Source organism: Dipteris shenzhenensis, chromosome 21 (genome assembly GCF_047967505.1).
Source record: "Dipteris shenzhenensis isolate YYH24624 ecotype China chromosome 21, Dip_SZ_1.0, whole genome shotgun sequence".
In the NCBI taxonomy this organism is placed as follows: domain Eukaryota; kingdom Viridiplantae; phylum Streptophyta; class Polypodiopsida; order Gleicheniales; family Dipteridaceae; genus Dipteris; species Dipteris shenzhenensis.
In genome coordinates, this window is record NC_141616.1 from 34,510,798 (window position 1) to 34,530,090 (window position 19,293).

Sequence of the window (19,293 nt, forward strand, 5' to 3'; positions counted from 1 at the left end):
AGCTCTAAGCCTCCCCAGGCTAACCTGAGCTAGTTCTGTGTACCCAGTACACGTTAGATACCAATCCGTGCACATGACAATAGTGGCTGATCATGTTACTCAACACAATCTACAAGATCTTAGCTGAGGTCATGACACCCAAATCAACATTATTTGACACCCAAATAGATTTGTTCAAAAGAAGAATATCTTGGACGACATACGACTGATATTGGGGAGACGAAGTCTACGGACAACGCCTCCAAGAAAAACTTGACTCCAGCCAAGAATGGTAAAGCCCGTTTCCTTCGCACTCTGAGGCTCAAGAAAGAAGGACGATGCTTCTATTGCGAGGAGCGGGGCCACACAAAGAATGAGTGTCCTAAGCGGAAGAACCAAAAGTTGGTGCTAGGACCGAAGCTCCAGGCGGATCCACGTACCGCAGCCAAGGGAGCGAACCAAGTCGCGATGACATGTATTTCAGTAAATGTCATTACCTGCCCACTCTCTTATAATTGTACTTTCAATACTTCGTTCTTTGGTTCCCATGATCTTTTCCGAGTTTATGGAGAAGTTAGGGACCAACAGATTCACATTCTCTTTGATCCGGGCAGCTCTCACAATTTTGTTAATTACAAATTTGTGCAGAAGATGGGGTTGTCCACAGTACCTAGCGACCACACCTATGAGGTGCAGCTTCCAGCTGGGAAGCAGTTTTGGGATCGCAAGGTTGAAGCGCTTCCTATCCGGATTCAGGCCTACACGGGAGCTCTTACATGTCATGTTATGCATCTGGAGCATGTAGACTTGTTGATCGGGATAGAGTGGTTTAAAACCCACAATATTCAGATCGGATGGACGGAGCATACGCTTTCTTTTGTAGATAAGGACACCCAATTTTGTATTCAGTGTGATAAAATTCCCTCTTCTCAGGGGCCTATTGTATCTGCGATGCAGCTTCGGAATAAATTAAACAATTCTCATTATGATGTCTATCAGTGTGTTTTGATTCCACTTTCTTCATTTGTTGTTTCTGTAATTAACAAAAATAAATTAAGTGTATTTGAACACCGTGAATTGAGAATGTTGTTAGATAATTTTAAGGACGTATTCCCAGCTCAACTGCCGGAAGGTTTACCTCCAGAACGGGCAGTAGATCATCGCATAGACTTAGTCCCAGGGGCTCAACCTATCAGTGTACCACCTTATAGGATGAGCCAGGTAGAGGAGGATGAGTTAGCTACCCAGCTACAGGATTACCTGAATATGGGCTATATACGCCCAAGTAAATCACCTTGGGGTGCACTTGTCCTCCTAAGAAAGAAGAAAGATTCTTCCTGGAGAATGTGTATAGATTATAAACGATTAAATAAAGTGACAATTAAGAATCGATACCCTCTACCTCGTTCCGATGATTTGATAGACCGTTTGGTCGGAGCGAAGTACTTCACTAAGATTGATTTGCGGACGGGTTATCACCAAATCCGTATCTATGCTAAACACATAGATAGGACCGCATTCCGAACTAGGTATGGTCATTACGAGTTCCTCGTATTACCTTTTGGTTTGACCAATGCTCGTGCTACTTTTCAGCAGATGATGAATGATTTGTTCAGGGATTTTCTGGGCAAATTTGTTGTAGTGTTCTTAGATGACATCTTGGTATATAGTAAAACGCTTGAGGATCACATTGGACACCTCCGGGTTGTCTTAGTTGTTCTAAGACAGCATAAGCTCTATGCTAAGATGAGTAAATGTGACTTCTTTATGAAGGAGATCATTTACTTAGGACACAGGATTTCTTCTGAAGGTATTAGCATTGATCTGGATCGTATCCAGAAGGTTTTAGAATGGCCTATCCCTCAGACTGTGAAACAACTTCGTTCTTCCCTAGGATTTACGGTATTTCTACGGAAGTCTGTGCGTGATTATTCACATATCACGGCACCCCTGACAAACATATTGAAAGGTCGTGGACGCAGATCTACCCAGCCGATCTCTTGGAATGATGCAATGAACAAGGCTTTTGAAACCTTGAAGTTTTCTATCAAGGAAGCACCTGTTCTTGCATTACCCGATCCTACCCGGCCTTATGTTTTAGAGGCCGATGCGAGCGATTATGCGATTGGGGCAGCTCTATTCCAAGAGGGCAGATCTGTAGCTTTCGAGAGTAAGAAGCTAGACGACACTCAATATCGTTGGCCCACACTCGAGAAGGAACTTTATGCTGTAGTGTATGCTCTTAAGGTTTGGAGACACTACTTGTATGGTTCGAAGTTCCTTGTATTGACTGATCATCAGTCAATTAAGTATGTGTGTGATGGATCAGAATTGAGAGGCAGGAAAGCTAGATGGGAAGAATTAATGCAAGATTTTGATTTTGAAATACGTTATCGTAACGGTTCGTTGAATAGTGTAGCAGATGCCTTAAGTCGAGTTAAGTTTGTAAATGCTTTGTCATTTACGGAAATATCCTCAGACCTATTTCAATCCTTGAGAGGGCTATACGCAACTGATAGTCATTTCAGTTCTTATTGGCAGAGAGTCGAGGATGGGAGCTCCATGGTTGACCAGGACTCAGGGATTGTGCCACCTACGGTACAGGCGGCGGGAGATCAGTGGATGATTAGGAACGGCTTGCTGTTCCGGAATGAAAAGATTTGTGTGCCTGATGTTCTGGACCTTAAATCCAAGATTCTCTGGGAGTGTCATGATGCTCCTAGTGTTGGACATCCGGGTATACATAGGACTCTGTCTCTTGTGAAGCATACCTTTTATTGGCCTAAGATGCGTGCATTTATTGAGAACTATGTAGTAGGTTGCCGGGTTTGTCAGGTTACTAAGGCAGAACGCCTTAGAAGCGCGGGTTTATTACAGCCATTACAGATTCCAGGTAATAAATGGGAAAGTATTTCCATGGATTTTATTACTGGTTTGCCTCGAACGCGCAAGGGTCATGACTCCATTTGGGTCATAGTCGACCGTTTGACAAAAATGGCTAGATTCTTACCTACTAGAACAACTATTTCAGCTGTTCAGCTGGCTCACGAGTTTGTGGACCACTTGTTTAAGCTGTATGGTTTGCCATCTGACATAGTCAGTGACAGGGACTCAAAGTTTACAAGTAACTTTTGGACACTTGTGTTTGAGAAGTTGGAAACTACTCTAAGTATGAGTTCCTCGGATCATGCACAATCCGATGGCAGTACAGAAAAGGTCAACCAGTTGGTTGAAGACATGCTTCGGGCATATGTATCTAAGAGACAGTCTTCATGGGAAGATTATCTACCTATGATTGAATTTGCTTATAACAGTGCAAAGCATTCTAGTACGGGTTATAGTCCTTTTATGCTTATGTACGGGTTTCAACCTAAGTCACCAGTTATGGTTGGATTAAAAGGGATTCAAAATGATGCTGCTAAGAACTTCTTGCTAGATATGCAGGAAATGTTGCAGTTTGCCAAGGAGTCTATTAGAAGTGCCCAAGATCGGGACAGAGTTTATGCTAATAGACATCGTTCACCTAGAGAGTTCTCTGAAGGAATGATGGTATATTTGCGAATTCCGAAGGAATCCAAGAGCCTAAGTACTGGTTTGGTTCCGAAATTATCCCCCAGATACTGTGGTCCTTTCAAGGTCATTAAAAGAATTGGACCAGTTGCATATCGACTCGAATTGCCTCCTGATGTTAAAGTACATCCAGTCTTTCATGTCAGTAGACTGAAAGAAGTTTTGGGTGCAGATGATCAACTTGTTTCTCCTCATGAGATTATAGAAGTTACAGATTTGACTTTTATTCCTCACAAACCTGAGTGTATTCTTGAATTTCGTGAAAGACAGATTCGTAATCGTACTATCACGGAATACAAGATTAAGTGGAAGGATCGTGTTGAGGAGGATGCAACATGGGAGACATTACAAAACCTCCAAAGAACATTTCCAGATTTCTTAGCGAACTCAGGAGTGAGTTCTTAGAGGAGGGGGAGTATGTCATGTGCACGGATTGGTATCTGACGTGTACACAGAACTAGCTCAGGTTAGCCTGGGGAGGCTTAGAGCTAGGCAGGCTTGATTCTCGGGTTGAGTGGCAAGGGTACGAACTATTTACATGTGCACAGATTGGTATCTGACGTGTACTGGGTACACAGAACTAGCTCAGGTTAGCCTGGGGAGGCTTAGAGCTAGGCAGGCTTGATTCTCGGGTTGAGTGGCAAGGGTACGAACTATTTATAGGTCTTCGCTATTTTTGGCGCCGGGGCCCGAGTCTATAAAAGGGGCCCAGGGGTTCAGTTCTCAGTGAGTAGTTGGGAGCAAGTTTCGTTCCCAGGTGCCAGGTCTGTTCCTGGATTGAGTCGCGGACGCGCGCCTGCATCTTAGCGTAGCCCAAGGCCCAGTGGCAGATCCAGGGCTTCACAGCGCCACCTGGTGGTATGGGACACCAGGCTGGTTTGGATCTGATTGGGGGTTCGTGCCAGTAGCTCAGCTCGTGGCTCGGAGGGGACATCTTCTGATTCGGGATCACATCCCGTAGATGTCATGGTTGGGTGGTGAGCAGCCTGCTCAGATCTGATGTTGTGTGTGGTTGTTTTGCAGATGAGGGGTTTCAGGAGTGCTGGGATGTGTCAACTATTGACGAGTAACAATTATGTTTTCCCCTTGGGATAATCAAGGGTGTATCGGCCTTAGGCATGTTTAGAATGATTGAACTTGAGCTGAAAACAAAAAGCAGAGAGCTGAATAGCCCCTTTTTCTTTTAGTTTCAAAGGAGAGTTAGATTGAGTATGCATGTGCTTTCTAAGTTAAGAATGTAATTTTGCATCTTTGTAGGATTAATTATTTTTTTTTGGGGGGAAAAAAATAAATGTTTTAAATAATTCATTCATTCTGTAAATTCTTTCTTTCATTCCTGCATGAGAGAGAGAGAGAGAGAGAGAGATTTTATTCCTGTTTTTTGGTCGATTTTGCTTTGCTTGGAATAGCTATTCTTTGGAAGGAGAGGTGGTCATCTCTAGAATCTTGAATGGGGTTTGAGTGGATTTTGGCCCATCTCATCTTGAAGTGTTGAAGTTGGGTCCTTCTGACCTGGTCCTGTGGGGTTGTGGTTCCATACTTGGGCTTTTGATTGAACAATTTTGGATAGAAATAGGCTTAGTTTATGTTCTTGTTCAGGAATCATCTATTCTTAATACTCTAGTTGGATTAGGATGCTAAGTTTGATATTACACCAGATCCTTTCAAAGTTTGGTCATAAGGCTGTCTTTTGATGAGAACTTTCATTGGCATTGGGAAGGGATCGTGTAAAAAACTGTGAAGAGTCAAGTCCAGTATGCATTTATGTTTCTTTTCAGACTTATTTTTCTTGTACAAAATCACCAATTATCTAGATCACAATGTCATTACCCCACGGGTTTTCTTAATTATAGTAGGAATGAGTTTTCTTAATTATAGTAGGTTCAATTCTTCCCTCTAACAAGCCTCACAATTACATAAATTAGGGTGTGTGCCACACACTTCCTCATTATGTAATTGTGCTCTCCTTAAACTTGTAATAATGAATATTAACCATATATACAGACTCATTATTTTTGCTTAGTCACCTTCTTCCATTCTTCTTTATTTCTTGTTTTCTTTATCTTTTGTTCATTTGATGTATTTTAGTAAGAACTGGGTTTGCCCAAGAGACTCCGGGTCTTTAGAAACCCAATATAGCTCCTAATGCTTGGGCGCCGATGACGACATAAGTGTTGCTTTGCTTGCTAAGTATGTCTTTACCTCTTTTTTCTTCTCTTTCATTTTCTCTTTTATTTTCTGTGTAGATTTTTGGATTTTAGAACAACAAAAAGTTTAAATTTGTAAGATTGGATATATTCTAGTCTTACAAAGGTATATATACAGACTCATTAACATAAAATAAAGCCTCTTAAAAAGTTGACCTCATTTTGGTTTTTCAAGTACATGTGCAACGTCTAGAGGATTGTTTCTATGCTAATCATCCTAATGGCACGCCTCTAATGTTTGGCACTATTGGGTTTGTAATCTTTAAAAGCAACCTTGCTCTAATGTATGCCAATTAACACGTCGATTGTAAATAATAGGAACATTATTTTGTCTTATTAGAGGGGTGTAAACCTGTTTTGTCATGGTGTTTTCTGATAAATGTTTCCAGGGGTCACTTCTGTCCTTGTTACGACAGCTAGCTCGCCTGAAGAGTGACAAACAAGCAATCTCTGTTGGATTTATTGGGTATCCAAATGTTGGGAAATCATCTGTGATCAATACTCTACGCACTAAGAAAGTATGATCGATTCCCTTTCTTTCACAGACCACTTTATTTATGGTGTCATGTCCTTGTATCGTCCCATTTTTGGCCTCTTGTTTTCGGGCCGAAAAAAGCTTTCTGTTAAGCAAGATAGTTCCTTTGCTTTCATCTCTTATAGGGAAAACTTGACATTGTGTCGTTCTCTCAATGTTTTATTTGACGCATGTCAGTTTTAAACAAACTCCTGTTTAGTTCTCAAGCTGTGCTGTAAACAGGTTTGCAAGGTGGCTCCTATACCTGGTGAGACAAAAGTATGGCAATACATCACATTGACGAAGAGGATTTTTCTTATTGATTGTCCAGGCGTCGTATATCAGAATAATGATTCTGAAACCGACATTGTGTTGAAAGGGGTGGTATTATTTCTCTGCCTTACTTCTTTCTGACATATTGTCCCATCTTTGCTCTATTTTGAAAAGAGGTTGTGCAAGAAGAAAGGTCTGCAGTACTTAAATGGTTTTCCAGCATGAGTTGTTTTTATCGTCTTTTCAGAAAATGTTGCTGATAAACCAGCAAATGTTTCTAATTTCATGTAATACACTTCCACTTGCAAAATTTATTTCAAGAGGAGTTTTTGTTTTGTGTTAAAAGCCCCCCATCAATGTATTTAGCAGATGAGTGCTTTCAGGTCAGGGTGGGAAACCTAGAGGATCCTACGGAACATATTAGAGAGGTTTTGAGCCGTGTGAAAAAGGAATACCTGACGAGGGCTTACAAAATTCAAGATTGGTAAACTCTTTTGTCTTAGTATTTTAAGCATTGTTTTCTGCCTCACAAATATTTGGTGTACCTCTTTGAACTTGAAGTCCCGGTTTGGCTGTATGCTTTATTTGGGATCAATTAAAGGGATTAAATCTTTTGTGATGATTTACTTAAATAAGATGATATGTTGGAACTTCTCCTCCCTTGTACATAAATAAAGTCCTATACGCAGGTCTTTTTGTATCACAAAAGTCGGAGCAGGCATTTTGTGTTAGTATTTTGCTGGATTTGTTTTGCGTTGATAGCATTACTTCTACTCTGGAGTCATGCTTGTCAATTTCAGCCTGGTATTTTTATTAATTGTTTCATTCTTTAGCGTGATAGAAATAGAGTTTGTCTTTCTGTGCTTCACTGCTATGATGCTGCAGTGGGAGGCTTGTTCGATTCTATGGTTTGAAGGTTTTTGAGAGAGCTTGAAAAAAGAAGATACTGTGCATAATTTATTTATGATGGCATGGTGGACATTAAGATTTGACCTCCTTATGGATGCATCTAGCTTCGGTATGGTTTCTGCAGGACTGACGACAATGATTTTCTGACCCAATTATGCAAGCAGACAGGCAAGCTTTTGAAGGTAGGCACTCTTAGCAGCTATGCCCACTGAAATCTTCTTGTTACGACATGGTTATCCATTTTGTTTGGTTCAGGATTATACTGTGTGTAAATATTTTTTGACAATGATTGCATGATTTCTTTAATTGCAGGGTGGAGAGCCAGACGTTATCACTGCAGCAAAAATGGTACTTCATGATTGGCAGAGGGGCAGGATTCCCTTCTTTACTCCGCCACCACGGCTAGATCAGGGTCATCAAAATATGAAGGATGGTAAACATTCGACGGTAGGCATGAAAGCAGAAAATAAGGAGGAGAGTTTGACGGAACCGAATCATGAACAAAAGGATTCTTCTGTGCTTGCTGCCATTGACAATGTTATTAAAAAACAGCAACTAAAGCATGTGCCTGTACAGAAGGATTTTTTCAATGAAGAAGATGAAGGGATAAAAACTTCAGACGATTTGGCAGATCAAGAAGGCAGGAGTGCAAAGGGAACTGATGACGTGGCTGAAATTGGTAACCTTGTTGTTACTGAGTCAGAAAAAGTGAAGTCATTTAGTGTTGGCAATACTGATGAAAATGAAAACGAAGAAGATAGTGATGAAGATGAAAATTTGACATGGGAGGATGTTTTGAAGAGTGTACAATCTGAAATGGGTATTGACCTCGTAGCAGGGCCTGCTGTCAATAGGCCAGACACAGGAGCCATCGAACCACAAAGAAAGAAACAAAAAATGTGATGCTTAGTGTAGTTTTGTCGACGTTACAATCTTATATAGCTTAGCTGGAAGGGGTTTCACTCCTCCATTTCCATCAGCTTCGTCTTGCTCCAAATTACTAGTAATTTCATGTGCGCCACTCTTTTTTTTTGGTGGCTTGTTTCCATGTCTCAGTCTCACATTTGTGCACATCTCATCTTTTCAGACTCTCTCTTTCAGTAATTTTATCGATCAGTGTTTTTCCTTTTTGTTAGATGTGACTCCTCTTTTTGATATGACAAGACCTATATTTAACACATGTCCTCGTTTACCTTTGACCACAAGTCTCTGACTAATTTTGTTGTTGTTGTAGATGGAGAAGCCTAGAAACTTCACAGAATCTTCTGTCTTGCACAACATTGAGTTTTGAAAATGGGAAGCCATTAAAGTTCCTTTATACTCATAGATAACAACACAGTCATCTCATATAGGGCTGTATGTTTTTCGAAAGGTGAAACAAGAAGATCCAAACAAACATTGGAAATAACATCCTTGACATCAAGTTGAGCCCGAATGGCATAAAAATCTTGGAGGTCTTGGTCAACTTGTGTAACAAGCATTCTCAAATTGATCTAGAAGTTCTAGAGGCAATCCAAGCTACTAGGCCTTTTGCATTTTTAAATGTGATTTAATATTTTAAGGTCATGAATTGAAAGCTACACACTCCTCTTGCTGCTATATGAAGACGACGTGGTCCTTTTTCTAAAGGATGAACATGGACTATAAAGGCCTTTGGATGCTTTACTTGAATTTTGTAGATTATCCAAATGCAAGTAAACATCACAAAGACCAAGGTTATGATCATAGAGAAAAGACACATACAATCCTCTTTCACATTTGAGAGAGGACTTGGAGGCGGTACAGCCCTATAGGTGCCTGGGTCTACAATTCATAAACAACCACAACTGGAACATCTGTGTAGAGAGAAGGATCTTAGGGCGAATAAAGAAAAATTTCAGCCTTCAAAGCAAATGTAAAAAGTACAACATATGGAAATGCAAAATCCTCTATACAATACACTCACGCAGACCATCATTTTGTTAAGCTTGGGCTCCAAGGCTGAAAGGCCCATGGAAAAGTGCGGAGAGAGAAGTTTCTAATTGAAGAGCTAGGAATCACGGTTAAAATCTCCTACCCTATCTTACTAGCTGAGTGAGCATGCTACCACTAGAAGGGAAAGTCCTAAAAACATATCTATTTCTTATCCCTATTTTTCCTCTCTCCTTAGTCTCCTTGTATCTCTCTCTCACTTTCCAAACCAGTGCCCCCTCCCTCCCCACCCCCCCTCTCTCTCTCTCTCTATTTTTCCTCTCTCTATCTTGTTCTCTCTCCACCCCCCCTCTTTAATTTTCTCTCTAAATTCTTATTATACCCCCTAATTACTCTCCCCAACTTTTCCCTAACTACACTCCCCAACTAGCCTAACTATTCTGCCTGACTGACTCCCCCTGACTATTTGTTAGCACTGCCTTCCAGGCAGCGCTATCATTACACTTTTCTTAAAAAAGTGTCCCACACCATTTTTTGCCACATGGCCCCCTACTATTTTGGTTCTCTCTCTCTCTCTCTCTCTCTCTCTCTCTCTGAGTTTGCAAATCATTTGAACTTTCCTATACACAGGCTTCCATCATAGGTGTTGCAAATTAATCATTCATTCATCTTGATAATTGTTTTCCTTTGATAAAACCAATTGAAGGCAGTGCTCATGAGTACTTGCACTCACTTGTTTCTTTGCATTATCCCCCCCGACTACTGACTAGCCCAAAATTGCTAACTATTTAAACCTCTGCCTCTCCTACGCTTGCCGTAGATCCAACTCGACTGCTTACTACTGCTCTCTGGCTACTCGCTGAACACAGTTGCGCTAGCACTACCATTACCCACTACACTTTGCTATCTATCGCTCTTCGTGGCTCCAACCCATCTGCTACCTATGGCTCTCTAGATACCCATCTACGCGATCTCGTTCGATTTGTTGCCTCGCTCATCATTGCCTAGTGACTGCTCCCATCTCTCTATGGTGCTCCCTCTCCTTTGCTCTCCCGATAGCCTTGTCTACTCACTCTCTGCCACTCCATCTTCTTACCTACCCTGTGCTCTCCTTCCCTTCATCACCTTCTCACCTCTAACTTTTCATGGCGTTGCACACCCTTGACCATGGATTCTCAGGTACTATTATGCCTAGTTTCTCCACCCCCCCCCCCCCCCCGTCCTCTCTTTTTCTCCTTTCTTTAATGCTACTTTTTATTTCTTTTCCCCTTAACCTTTATTTTTACCACCCCTCCTAACCCTTTTAATCTTTTTAATTACAATATCTAATACTCTCTTTTACTCTCCCCACCTTCTATAGTCCTAACGCTATATTTTACCTTTATATCCCCCTCCCCCCTTACATTTAATGTTATTAATTTTCCATTAAATTTCATTTGTCAAATTTTAACATGGCCCTCTCCCTATTTTTCACTCTAACCCTTCTAATTAATGTCTCCAAGGCTTACCCGCCGCACCTTCTATGTCTTATAATTTGGGGTTTTAAACTTTATTTTTCTCCCACGACCATTAAAATTTTTAATGTTCTACATTATATTACACTTCATTGTCTTATATACTATTAGCAAAAACTCTAGATAGCTCAAATACTAACCTAACGTTTAGTTTCTTCATTAGCATTAACCCCTTCTCCCCTTTTTTTCTTAATATAAATTCCCTCTATCATGCTTCAAATTTCTTTGTCTTTAATACAATTGCCTTCCTTTATACACACACTTACTCTAGTCAACTACACAATTATTTCTTTAAAGGTTTGAATGTTTATAGTCAAGTGTTGATTTTTATTGTGATCTCGATAACAAGGGAGGGGTGTTTATGGCACATGTCTTCCCAACTAAGGCTTAAGCTAGTTCTCACCATGTCTTTCTTGTTGGATGGTGGCAGGTATGCAGACTCCCCTATTCAATAAAGGTGATGTTTGCTATGACTTGTCAAAGCTCAACCTTTTTGTGCAATTATGCATTTAGTGAGCTTTAGTAGAAGACTTCTTACCTATTGCTAGTTTTTTTGTATAAACATTAGTAGGCAAGATTACCTACATATTAACACTACAGTTTTCTCTTTTGAATCCATCATCTATTTCCACAATTGTTTTCATTTCACTATGGAAAGAGGTTTTGTAAAGTCTTCCACACACATGCTCTTTCCCTTGCATGGATAGTTGCACATAGTACACTTAAGTCATAAAAGCCTCTTTTGGGCTTCCTAACTCCTTTCACTATCTTATTATTATTGTTTCTAATCTCTTTTCCTCTCTTTTTAGAAACATTCTTGGGACATCTCACTCCAATCAAAATCTCTCAATAACCCGCTTCTGGCTCCCTATCCCGCCTTCCAAGTGGTGCTTACCTGCTTTGAATAATCTGAGTTCTTTGCATTTATTAGAACGCATGATCTTGAAGCGCTTACTACAAGTACTCCTCTACTTATCAAAACACTTTCTCTCAAAGACTAGATTAAACTCCTGAAGTTCTCTCATAGTAGTGTTAGTGATGGTGCCCATGCTAGGCTATAGAGAGTTGCCTCCAATCTCACTGCCATTGACCTTAATGATACTAATTCTCTAAATGAGTATCATTATGTCATCCCTAGTCTTGCCAACGACATCCTCATTCTCAATGGTGCTTTTCCTCTCCCTATCCCTACTGGTCTCGCCCCCCCCAACAACAATGTTCACAGTTTCATCAACCTCAATTTTCTGTCTCCTGATGACAAAGCCTCTTTTGAAACCCTTTCCCAATCTCTTGCACAACCTCCTAAACCCTTAGATAGTAGAGAACTGAGAAACTTTACTTCTTGTGTGCTTCTCCTCTCCCCGAGACATATTGAAATAGAAGCTCACTCCATCAATCACAAAATTTGGTGCCTAGACAATCCCTTGCTCTCATTGGCAACCTTCCCTCTAAAGAGGTTGAACAATGCAAGAAAGATGCTTATTATGGTTGACAACATCTAAAATCTAAGTACTTCTTCATCATCCATTGTTTGTTGAAATCCATTGACCACTCCAAGTGTAGCCTCACCAAAGAAATCTTCTTCTGTTCAAAAGGTGCCAATGGAAATGGCCCCGGCACCTCAAACAAAGATGATAATTCCTATGTTTAAAATTGTTGGAATGTCTTTCGACCCTATATCAAATGCATTTTTCTCATAAAAAATATAAATATGTCCTATAAGTCTTCCATTCTCTAGCTTGATCATGTCATCTGGTACATGCTCAACCACCTTGACACCTTCTTCCCCATCGGTTCCTTACAAGCCAAGTTTTTTGGCTTTCCTAGATTGGATCCCCAAATTGCCCAAAGAGGTCGTTTTCTCCCTCATCACCTTCTACCACTTCAGAATCTTGGTTCTTGAAATAGTAAGTCCGCCTTTTGTTAACTTTTCCCTTCCTTCCTCCTGTCTTAACCTCCTTGGACCCTCTCTAGCCCTCTAAATCCTCTCCTTCTCCTCTACATATAAACCGACCCCTCCTCCCCCCCCTTCCCCCAAAAGAAGACTCAGATCTCCTCCAAAATGCTCCCCCAAATTGCCAAAAACCTCCCCTTCAACTCCTTTCAATAATCCCTCTCTTACCTCTCATATGTTAAAGCCTCCCAACAACTAGACTCTTTTGTCACTTCTGCCCCTAAGGAGAAAGCACCTAAGGATGATGATATCTCGCACTTCTCCATCGATTGGGACAAACATTGATCTTCTCTAGCTTCTTGGTTTTTGCAAGTTACTCCTTCAGACACGCTCAAACCACTAAATCTCTCAACAATGTTTATTTTAGTTTCAACCTTCTCCAAAGGAAAATAATTTGAAGTACTTTCATGTTCTCTATGCTAACAAAATCATAACCAAAATTCCCCCTACATTTCTTTATAGAGACACACTTGTTTACATTTTAGCACTTGTTCTGGCACTATCCAAACTTTTGACTCCTTCTCCTTTAGCTACTAGAAATACACTCCACAACTTAGAGACCTTCTCTACAAACCCAAACTTACATTCCTAGAGCTAAAACTTTTAACACCACGTGTCTTTGTACCTCCCCTAAAAGATTTAAACCTTTCCTCAAATCATTTGAAGATCAACTTCACGTTTGTACCTCGGAACCAAAATTTTTTAGTCACCCATTTCTCCATTCTCACATACAATATGGCCTCAACCACATTCCCATCACCCTTCAGATCCGATTTTTGCCCTTCAATCACTTATACAAACTTTCTAGAGCGTTTGCCCTGCCTTGAATTTGAACCACACTTGCGCAACCCTCCCAATTCTTCTAGGATAGATTCCTTAAATCCATCTTAGAAAATAAGATAGTCCTCAATGAAGTAAATTGGCTTTCAAACCACATGCTCATCAATGGCTTTGACAAATCTTCTCAAAATCCCATTATCCTTTGCAAATTCTTAGTACAAAATCTTACCCTCATTTGAATACATAAACCGCTGTTTGTAACACTCAAATCCATTTCTAGCACCCGTGATTCTCTTAATCATTCTCATAACTTCAATAACCTCCCTTATCTCATATGTACCTATAAGGCACATAAACACAATTTTTGTTGGCTTACAAATGCTCATAACTATTTTTCTCCTCACTTACTAAGCTCATAGCTTCACGACTTAAAGAATTAAAAAACGTCTCTATTGAAGGAGATAAACTACATGCCACTTACAAAAACTTCCTCAATGTTAACACTAACATTCTCTGGGGCATTGATTCAAACCTACATTTCCTCATCAACTTGTCCCAAGAAATCCACTCCCTTTACTTTGCCAATATAACTAATTCTATGAAGCTATTCCACACCATGGTAGTTGTAGCCTCATGGAATCTCTCAATTAATTTTGCAACCTTGCTTCTAAAGTAGGTTTCAATGGCTTCTTTCTTAAAAACGTTAGCCTCTAGCTTACTAAAAGAGATGATGTTAAAAAACTCTACCATTTTGACACTATTCTTAGTTACAACCACCTCCTTCTTAACTCATGTATCATACAAGTTGGATCCCATTGTTGGATCCACACTAAAGGTATCCTTATGGGCTTCTCTTGTTCACCGCTTTGGTGCCACCTTTATCTTACTTCTTTCAGATTCAAATTCACTAAAAAATTGGACGACTTGGCTATCCCCATTTCCTTTACTCTTTCTTCTCACCTTCTGATATGCCAATGATATCCTCTTCTTAATAACCCCATCATTACTAAGTTTCTTCACCCCTATATATCACTCAATGATAACCATTTATCCACCACATATCATCTCTCTTAAATGTAGCTTATCTTCTTCCTTTGTCAACACAAATCAAAATCTGCTCTCCACCACTTTCCTAAACACAAATATCTCTCTCTCTCCTCCCTTCCTTGGGGAAAATTCTTCTATATTCATTTGGAAGAAAAAACTCCTTGAGTTTCCCACCGTTGTTCTCATTAGAGCAACCATCCTCTATCCCCTTCCTATAAAGTATGCCTAACCTTCATCCTCCTGATTCTTAACTTTAGTTCTGATGAATTTGAGGCCTTTCTTCACATTGCCTTTCTTATTGACATATGTAAAGACAATCACTTCCTCCCCCACAAAGTTCAAAAAAATCATTCATGACTACATCTTCTCCAACTCCTTTCTTCTCCTTAAGTTCGACTTACATAAACTTCTTTCCTTTTTGGGTAGATAGTAGGTCATCATAATAGGTGGTGACCTAATGTCTCACCTAGTGTGTTGCTCCCTACTTGGGCAAAGGTGGACACACACACACACACACACACACACACACACACACACACACACACACACACACACACTTCCGATGTCATATACATACACACTCATGATGCCCACAAAACTTTCCCCCTCCTAAACTCCCAATCTCTTTCTCTCTCTCTCTCTCTCTCTCACACACACACACACACACACACACACACACACACACACACACACACACAGACACACACAAACACACACAGACACACAGACACATACACACACACACACACACACACACACACACACACACACACACACACACACACACACACACACACACACACATTTCCCATGTCCTATACATACACACTCATGATGCCCACAAAACTTTCTCCCTCCTAAACTCCCAATCTCTCTCTCTCTCTCTCTCTCTCTCTCTCTCTCTCACTCACACACACACACACACACACACACACACACACACACACACACATGCACGCACGTGTGCACGCATGCGTACACACGCACACGCACATGCGCACACACATGCACATGCACACGCACATGCACACACACACGCACACGCACATGCACACGCACACACACATGCACACACACACGTGTGCACACATACACACATTTCCCATGTCCTATACATACACACTCATGATGACCACAAAACTTTCCCCCTCCTAAACTCCCAATCTCACACACACACACACACGCATGCATGTACACATGTGCAGACACACACACACATATCCAATTTGCAAGAGTCTTACAACCCCCCCCCCTTCTTCTTTTCTCATATTTCTTTACCTACTAACCCCTTTGTTCATTGCTTAAGTGTTACTCTAAACCCCCTAGTCCCCATTTATGAAGTTACACACACACACACACACACACATATAGGTATATTAACCTTTTTTATTTACTTTTATTATTTACGGTGGAAATACTCCTTTTTTAGTGTTACTTTTTTCCTTGACTTTATTCCCCCAACTTTTCCCCCCAAACAATCCCTGTTTAATTTTTCAATTAAAAAATCCTCCCTCTCTCTCTTTTTTCTTTACCTAATAAGCCCCGTTTTTTAATACGTAAGTGTTATCCTAAACCCCCTAGTACCCATTTATAAATTCATTATTTGACTCTATTTAAGATATATATATCTGTATTAAGTTTTTAGTTACTTTTACTATTTACATTTCAAACCCCCTCTTTTTTATTACCTTCTTTTTCTACCCTTTTTCATCCCCTCTAACTAATCCCTCATCGATTGTAATTCCCCCCCCTCTTTAATTTGTTCATTTTATATATTAGGAAAAACCCTCCTTAATTGGGCGAAACCCTTCCCCCCCCCCTTCTCCCCAAAACCTTTAATAACCCCCCTTTAACACCCCCTTATTTGTTACTTTGCCCCTTTAACACCCCCTTATTTGTTACTTTTTAAGAAAAACCCTCTAAATTATTAAGAGCAACCCCTAGTAACATAAACTTCCCACTCTTCTAACCTGCTTCTAACACTTTCTTGCCTAACTCCAACCTACCCCTACCCCTAATCCTACTTTACCTAACCCAAGTTTCCCTTATCATTGCCCTCCCACCAACTTACACGTTTGCTATTGAGGTTTCTTGTCTCCTTGAATTTTTTGCCTTACGCTTTCCTTTATCTTGTTGCACGTTATAAATCTTCTCTCCTTGTCCCATAAACTCTTTAATGGCCGTGCCGTGTAGCCTTGTTTCCACCTTGTCTAACACCCTTTCGTTGTTGTATGGCCTTGCACTTAAAGAATGGCATGCGTGGAGGGTGGTCTGCTTACTCCCTCTTCTTCTTGTGCACCTCCGCTATGGATTCTTTATTTCTCTGCTCCTCATTTCTCTGATTCGCCTTGCCTTCAGCTCCCTCATTGTTGTTCTTCTTTTCTCCCCACACTGCTCTTCTGATGGATTGTCTCGGTCGATCTTCATGGCAGGTCGCCACTTAAAGTGCTTCATGACGGATCGCCACCTTCTTTTATTCCTCTACACCCTGCATTATGGTGACTACTACTCCCCGTTCTTCTTCCTCCAAACTGTTTACTTGCTTTTGGAGTTGACTTGACTCCCCCTTCTTGGCCATCCCTTCGTGGCCAACCCTTCGTCTCTTTCACCTTTTCCTTGCATTACCACTGGAACCGATGAGCTTTGCTTAAACGTTGGGAAGGGGTTGACACTTGGTGCGCGACCTCTTTTGCTTCCTCCTCGACCGTTGTTGGCCAACCTCTTCACTCAGGAACTTACGCTTTATTAATTATTATTATGGATTCCCTCGTTGGCTTGTTGCACAATTCCTTGGCTACTGGTATGATAGAACCTTTTGCATAGCCAGCAAAGCCCTTTGGTGTTTCCCGTCTAAATTGCCATACAAAGCTACTTGGGATTGATAGTATTGGGTTGAGGAATAGCGTGTTTTTGGCTACTATGTTTGATTTTGTTTTTTCTCTAGATTCTGACCACAATGGGAAAACTGAAATGACTATGAGAGCTGCGAGTGATAGATGCACCCCGCTCGATTTACTTGCCAATGGAATTAGGAAAGCTAGTTCTTGAAAGCTATAAACATCCTCAATTGCAACATAAGCTGATTGCTGCATATAGGCCCATCCAAGATTGCCTTGAACAACAATGATATGGAGTCAGTGGCATCAAAGTGTAAGACACTTGGATGAACGGTAATTCACCTATAGTTGGTGAGCACCTTAGTCATCCTAGTACAAGGCTTGTCACATTGATCTGCGTCCTCTTTTGTTGAGGACCAAGTTGTGAGTTCGGGATTTCGAGGGTACTATGATTTATTCCGTATATAGCTACGGTTTTCATTCATGATTCAAATTTGTATTTTCTTGTGATTTCAATGCTTGGAGATTTCCATTTAGTGTCATTGAAAGGCTGGTTAGATAAACAAAACCAGTGAAAAGTATGCTTGTTAGAGCCCAAGGCCTTGAAGTGAATGTTATGAATTGAATTTATCCTTTGCACTTTGCGAAAACGCTTTCTGTCTGGAGCAAGGCTTGCTTCTATACATTCGATTTCATATATGAGAACATTGTGGAATGTACTCTGCTTCTATGCATCCCACCTATTCGTTTTTATTAAATGTTTCATTAGTGAGTGTGCGCTAGTCCTATCTGCTTTGGGGAATTCCCAGAAGGGTTTGCTCAGATGGCACATGGGATTTGAGCGTTATTGTATATGTATGGTTGGTCAATGAATGTGCCCATTCTCTTTCATTAAATGTTTCATTAGAGAGAGAGAGAGAGAGAGAGAGAGAGAGAGTGCTAGTCCTATCTACTTTGGGGTATTCCTGATAGGGTTTGCTCAGATGGCACACGTAATTTAAGCATTATTGTATATGTATGGTTGAGTGCACTTTTAAATACTCCTAAGTGATGATGGTCTTGATTTTCTTCCAATCGATTTTTTGAAAATACTCCTATGCATTCAAAAGTGTGCATGTTTTCATCTTATTTGGGGTAGCTCTGCAAAGGTTTGCTGAAATGGCACATGGAATTCATAGATGCTGGTCAGTGATGCTGTCCTTTTTCTAGATTTTCATATATATAAAAACAAAGAATTGTGGAATGTTTTTGTTGTACTCTGCTTTTGTGTATCCCATCTGCTTTGGGGTATCCCTGTAAGGGTTTGCTCAAATGGCACATGGGATTCGTACAAAGCTGGTTAATGAATGTACCCGTTCTCTTTCATTAAATATTCCGTTATAGAGAGCATTTTGGTACCATCTGCTTCATGATTTTTTGAAAGGGTTTCCTTAGATAACGCATGGGATTTAACTATCAATGTACGATTAAGTGCACTTTTGAATAGTCCTAAGTGATGATGATTTTGGAATGTACTGGTTTCCTATGTACCAATAATAGGTCCTCAAGACAAATGTGCCTTGCAAAATTCAGAAGCTCAGGGTGAGTATGCTACTAAAGCTATTGTTTGGAAAAAAGGAAAAAAATTGCAATCCAAAAAGCCGTTTGCTAGAAAAGTCGGTTCGCTTGGAGAAAAAAAGGCGTTTGCAAAGCCAGTGCACATGTTTGCCTGTTGAAAAGGCTTTATGCCAGCCAAACGGGCTTTATGCCTACCAAATGGGCTTTATGCCAGCCTACCAAATGGGCTTCATGCCTGCCT

At 40.5% G+C, this 19,293-nt stretch overlaps 1 protein-coding gene across 1 annotated transcript in view; it reads left to right on the plus strand.

The window, feature by feature from the left end:
* Positions 1-8,510, plus strand: part of ATNUG2 (GTP-binding family protein) — a 47,083-nt gene extending 38,573 nt beyond the window's left edge. The window contains exons 7-11 of the mRNA XM_087392248.1: positions 6,146-6,274; positions 6,514-6,654; positions 6,927-7,027; positions 7,577-7,634; positions 7,765-8,510. Coding sequence (XP_087248374.1) covers positions 6,146-6,274; positions 6,514-6,654; positions 6,927-7,027; positions 7,577-7,634; positions 7,765-8,355 — 1,020 coding nt within the window. The 3' untranslated portion in view covers positions 8,356-8,510. The remainder of the gene's footprint in view (positions 1-6,145; positions 6,275-6,513; positions 6,655-6,926; positions 7,028-7,576; positions 7,635-7,764) is intronic.
* The last annotated feature ends 10,783 nt before the right edge of the window (positions 8,511-19,293 follow it).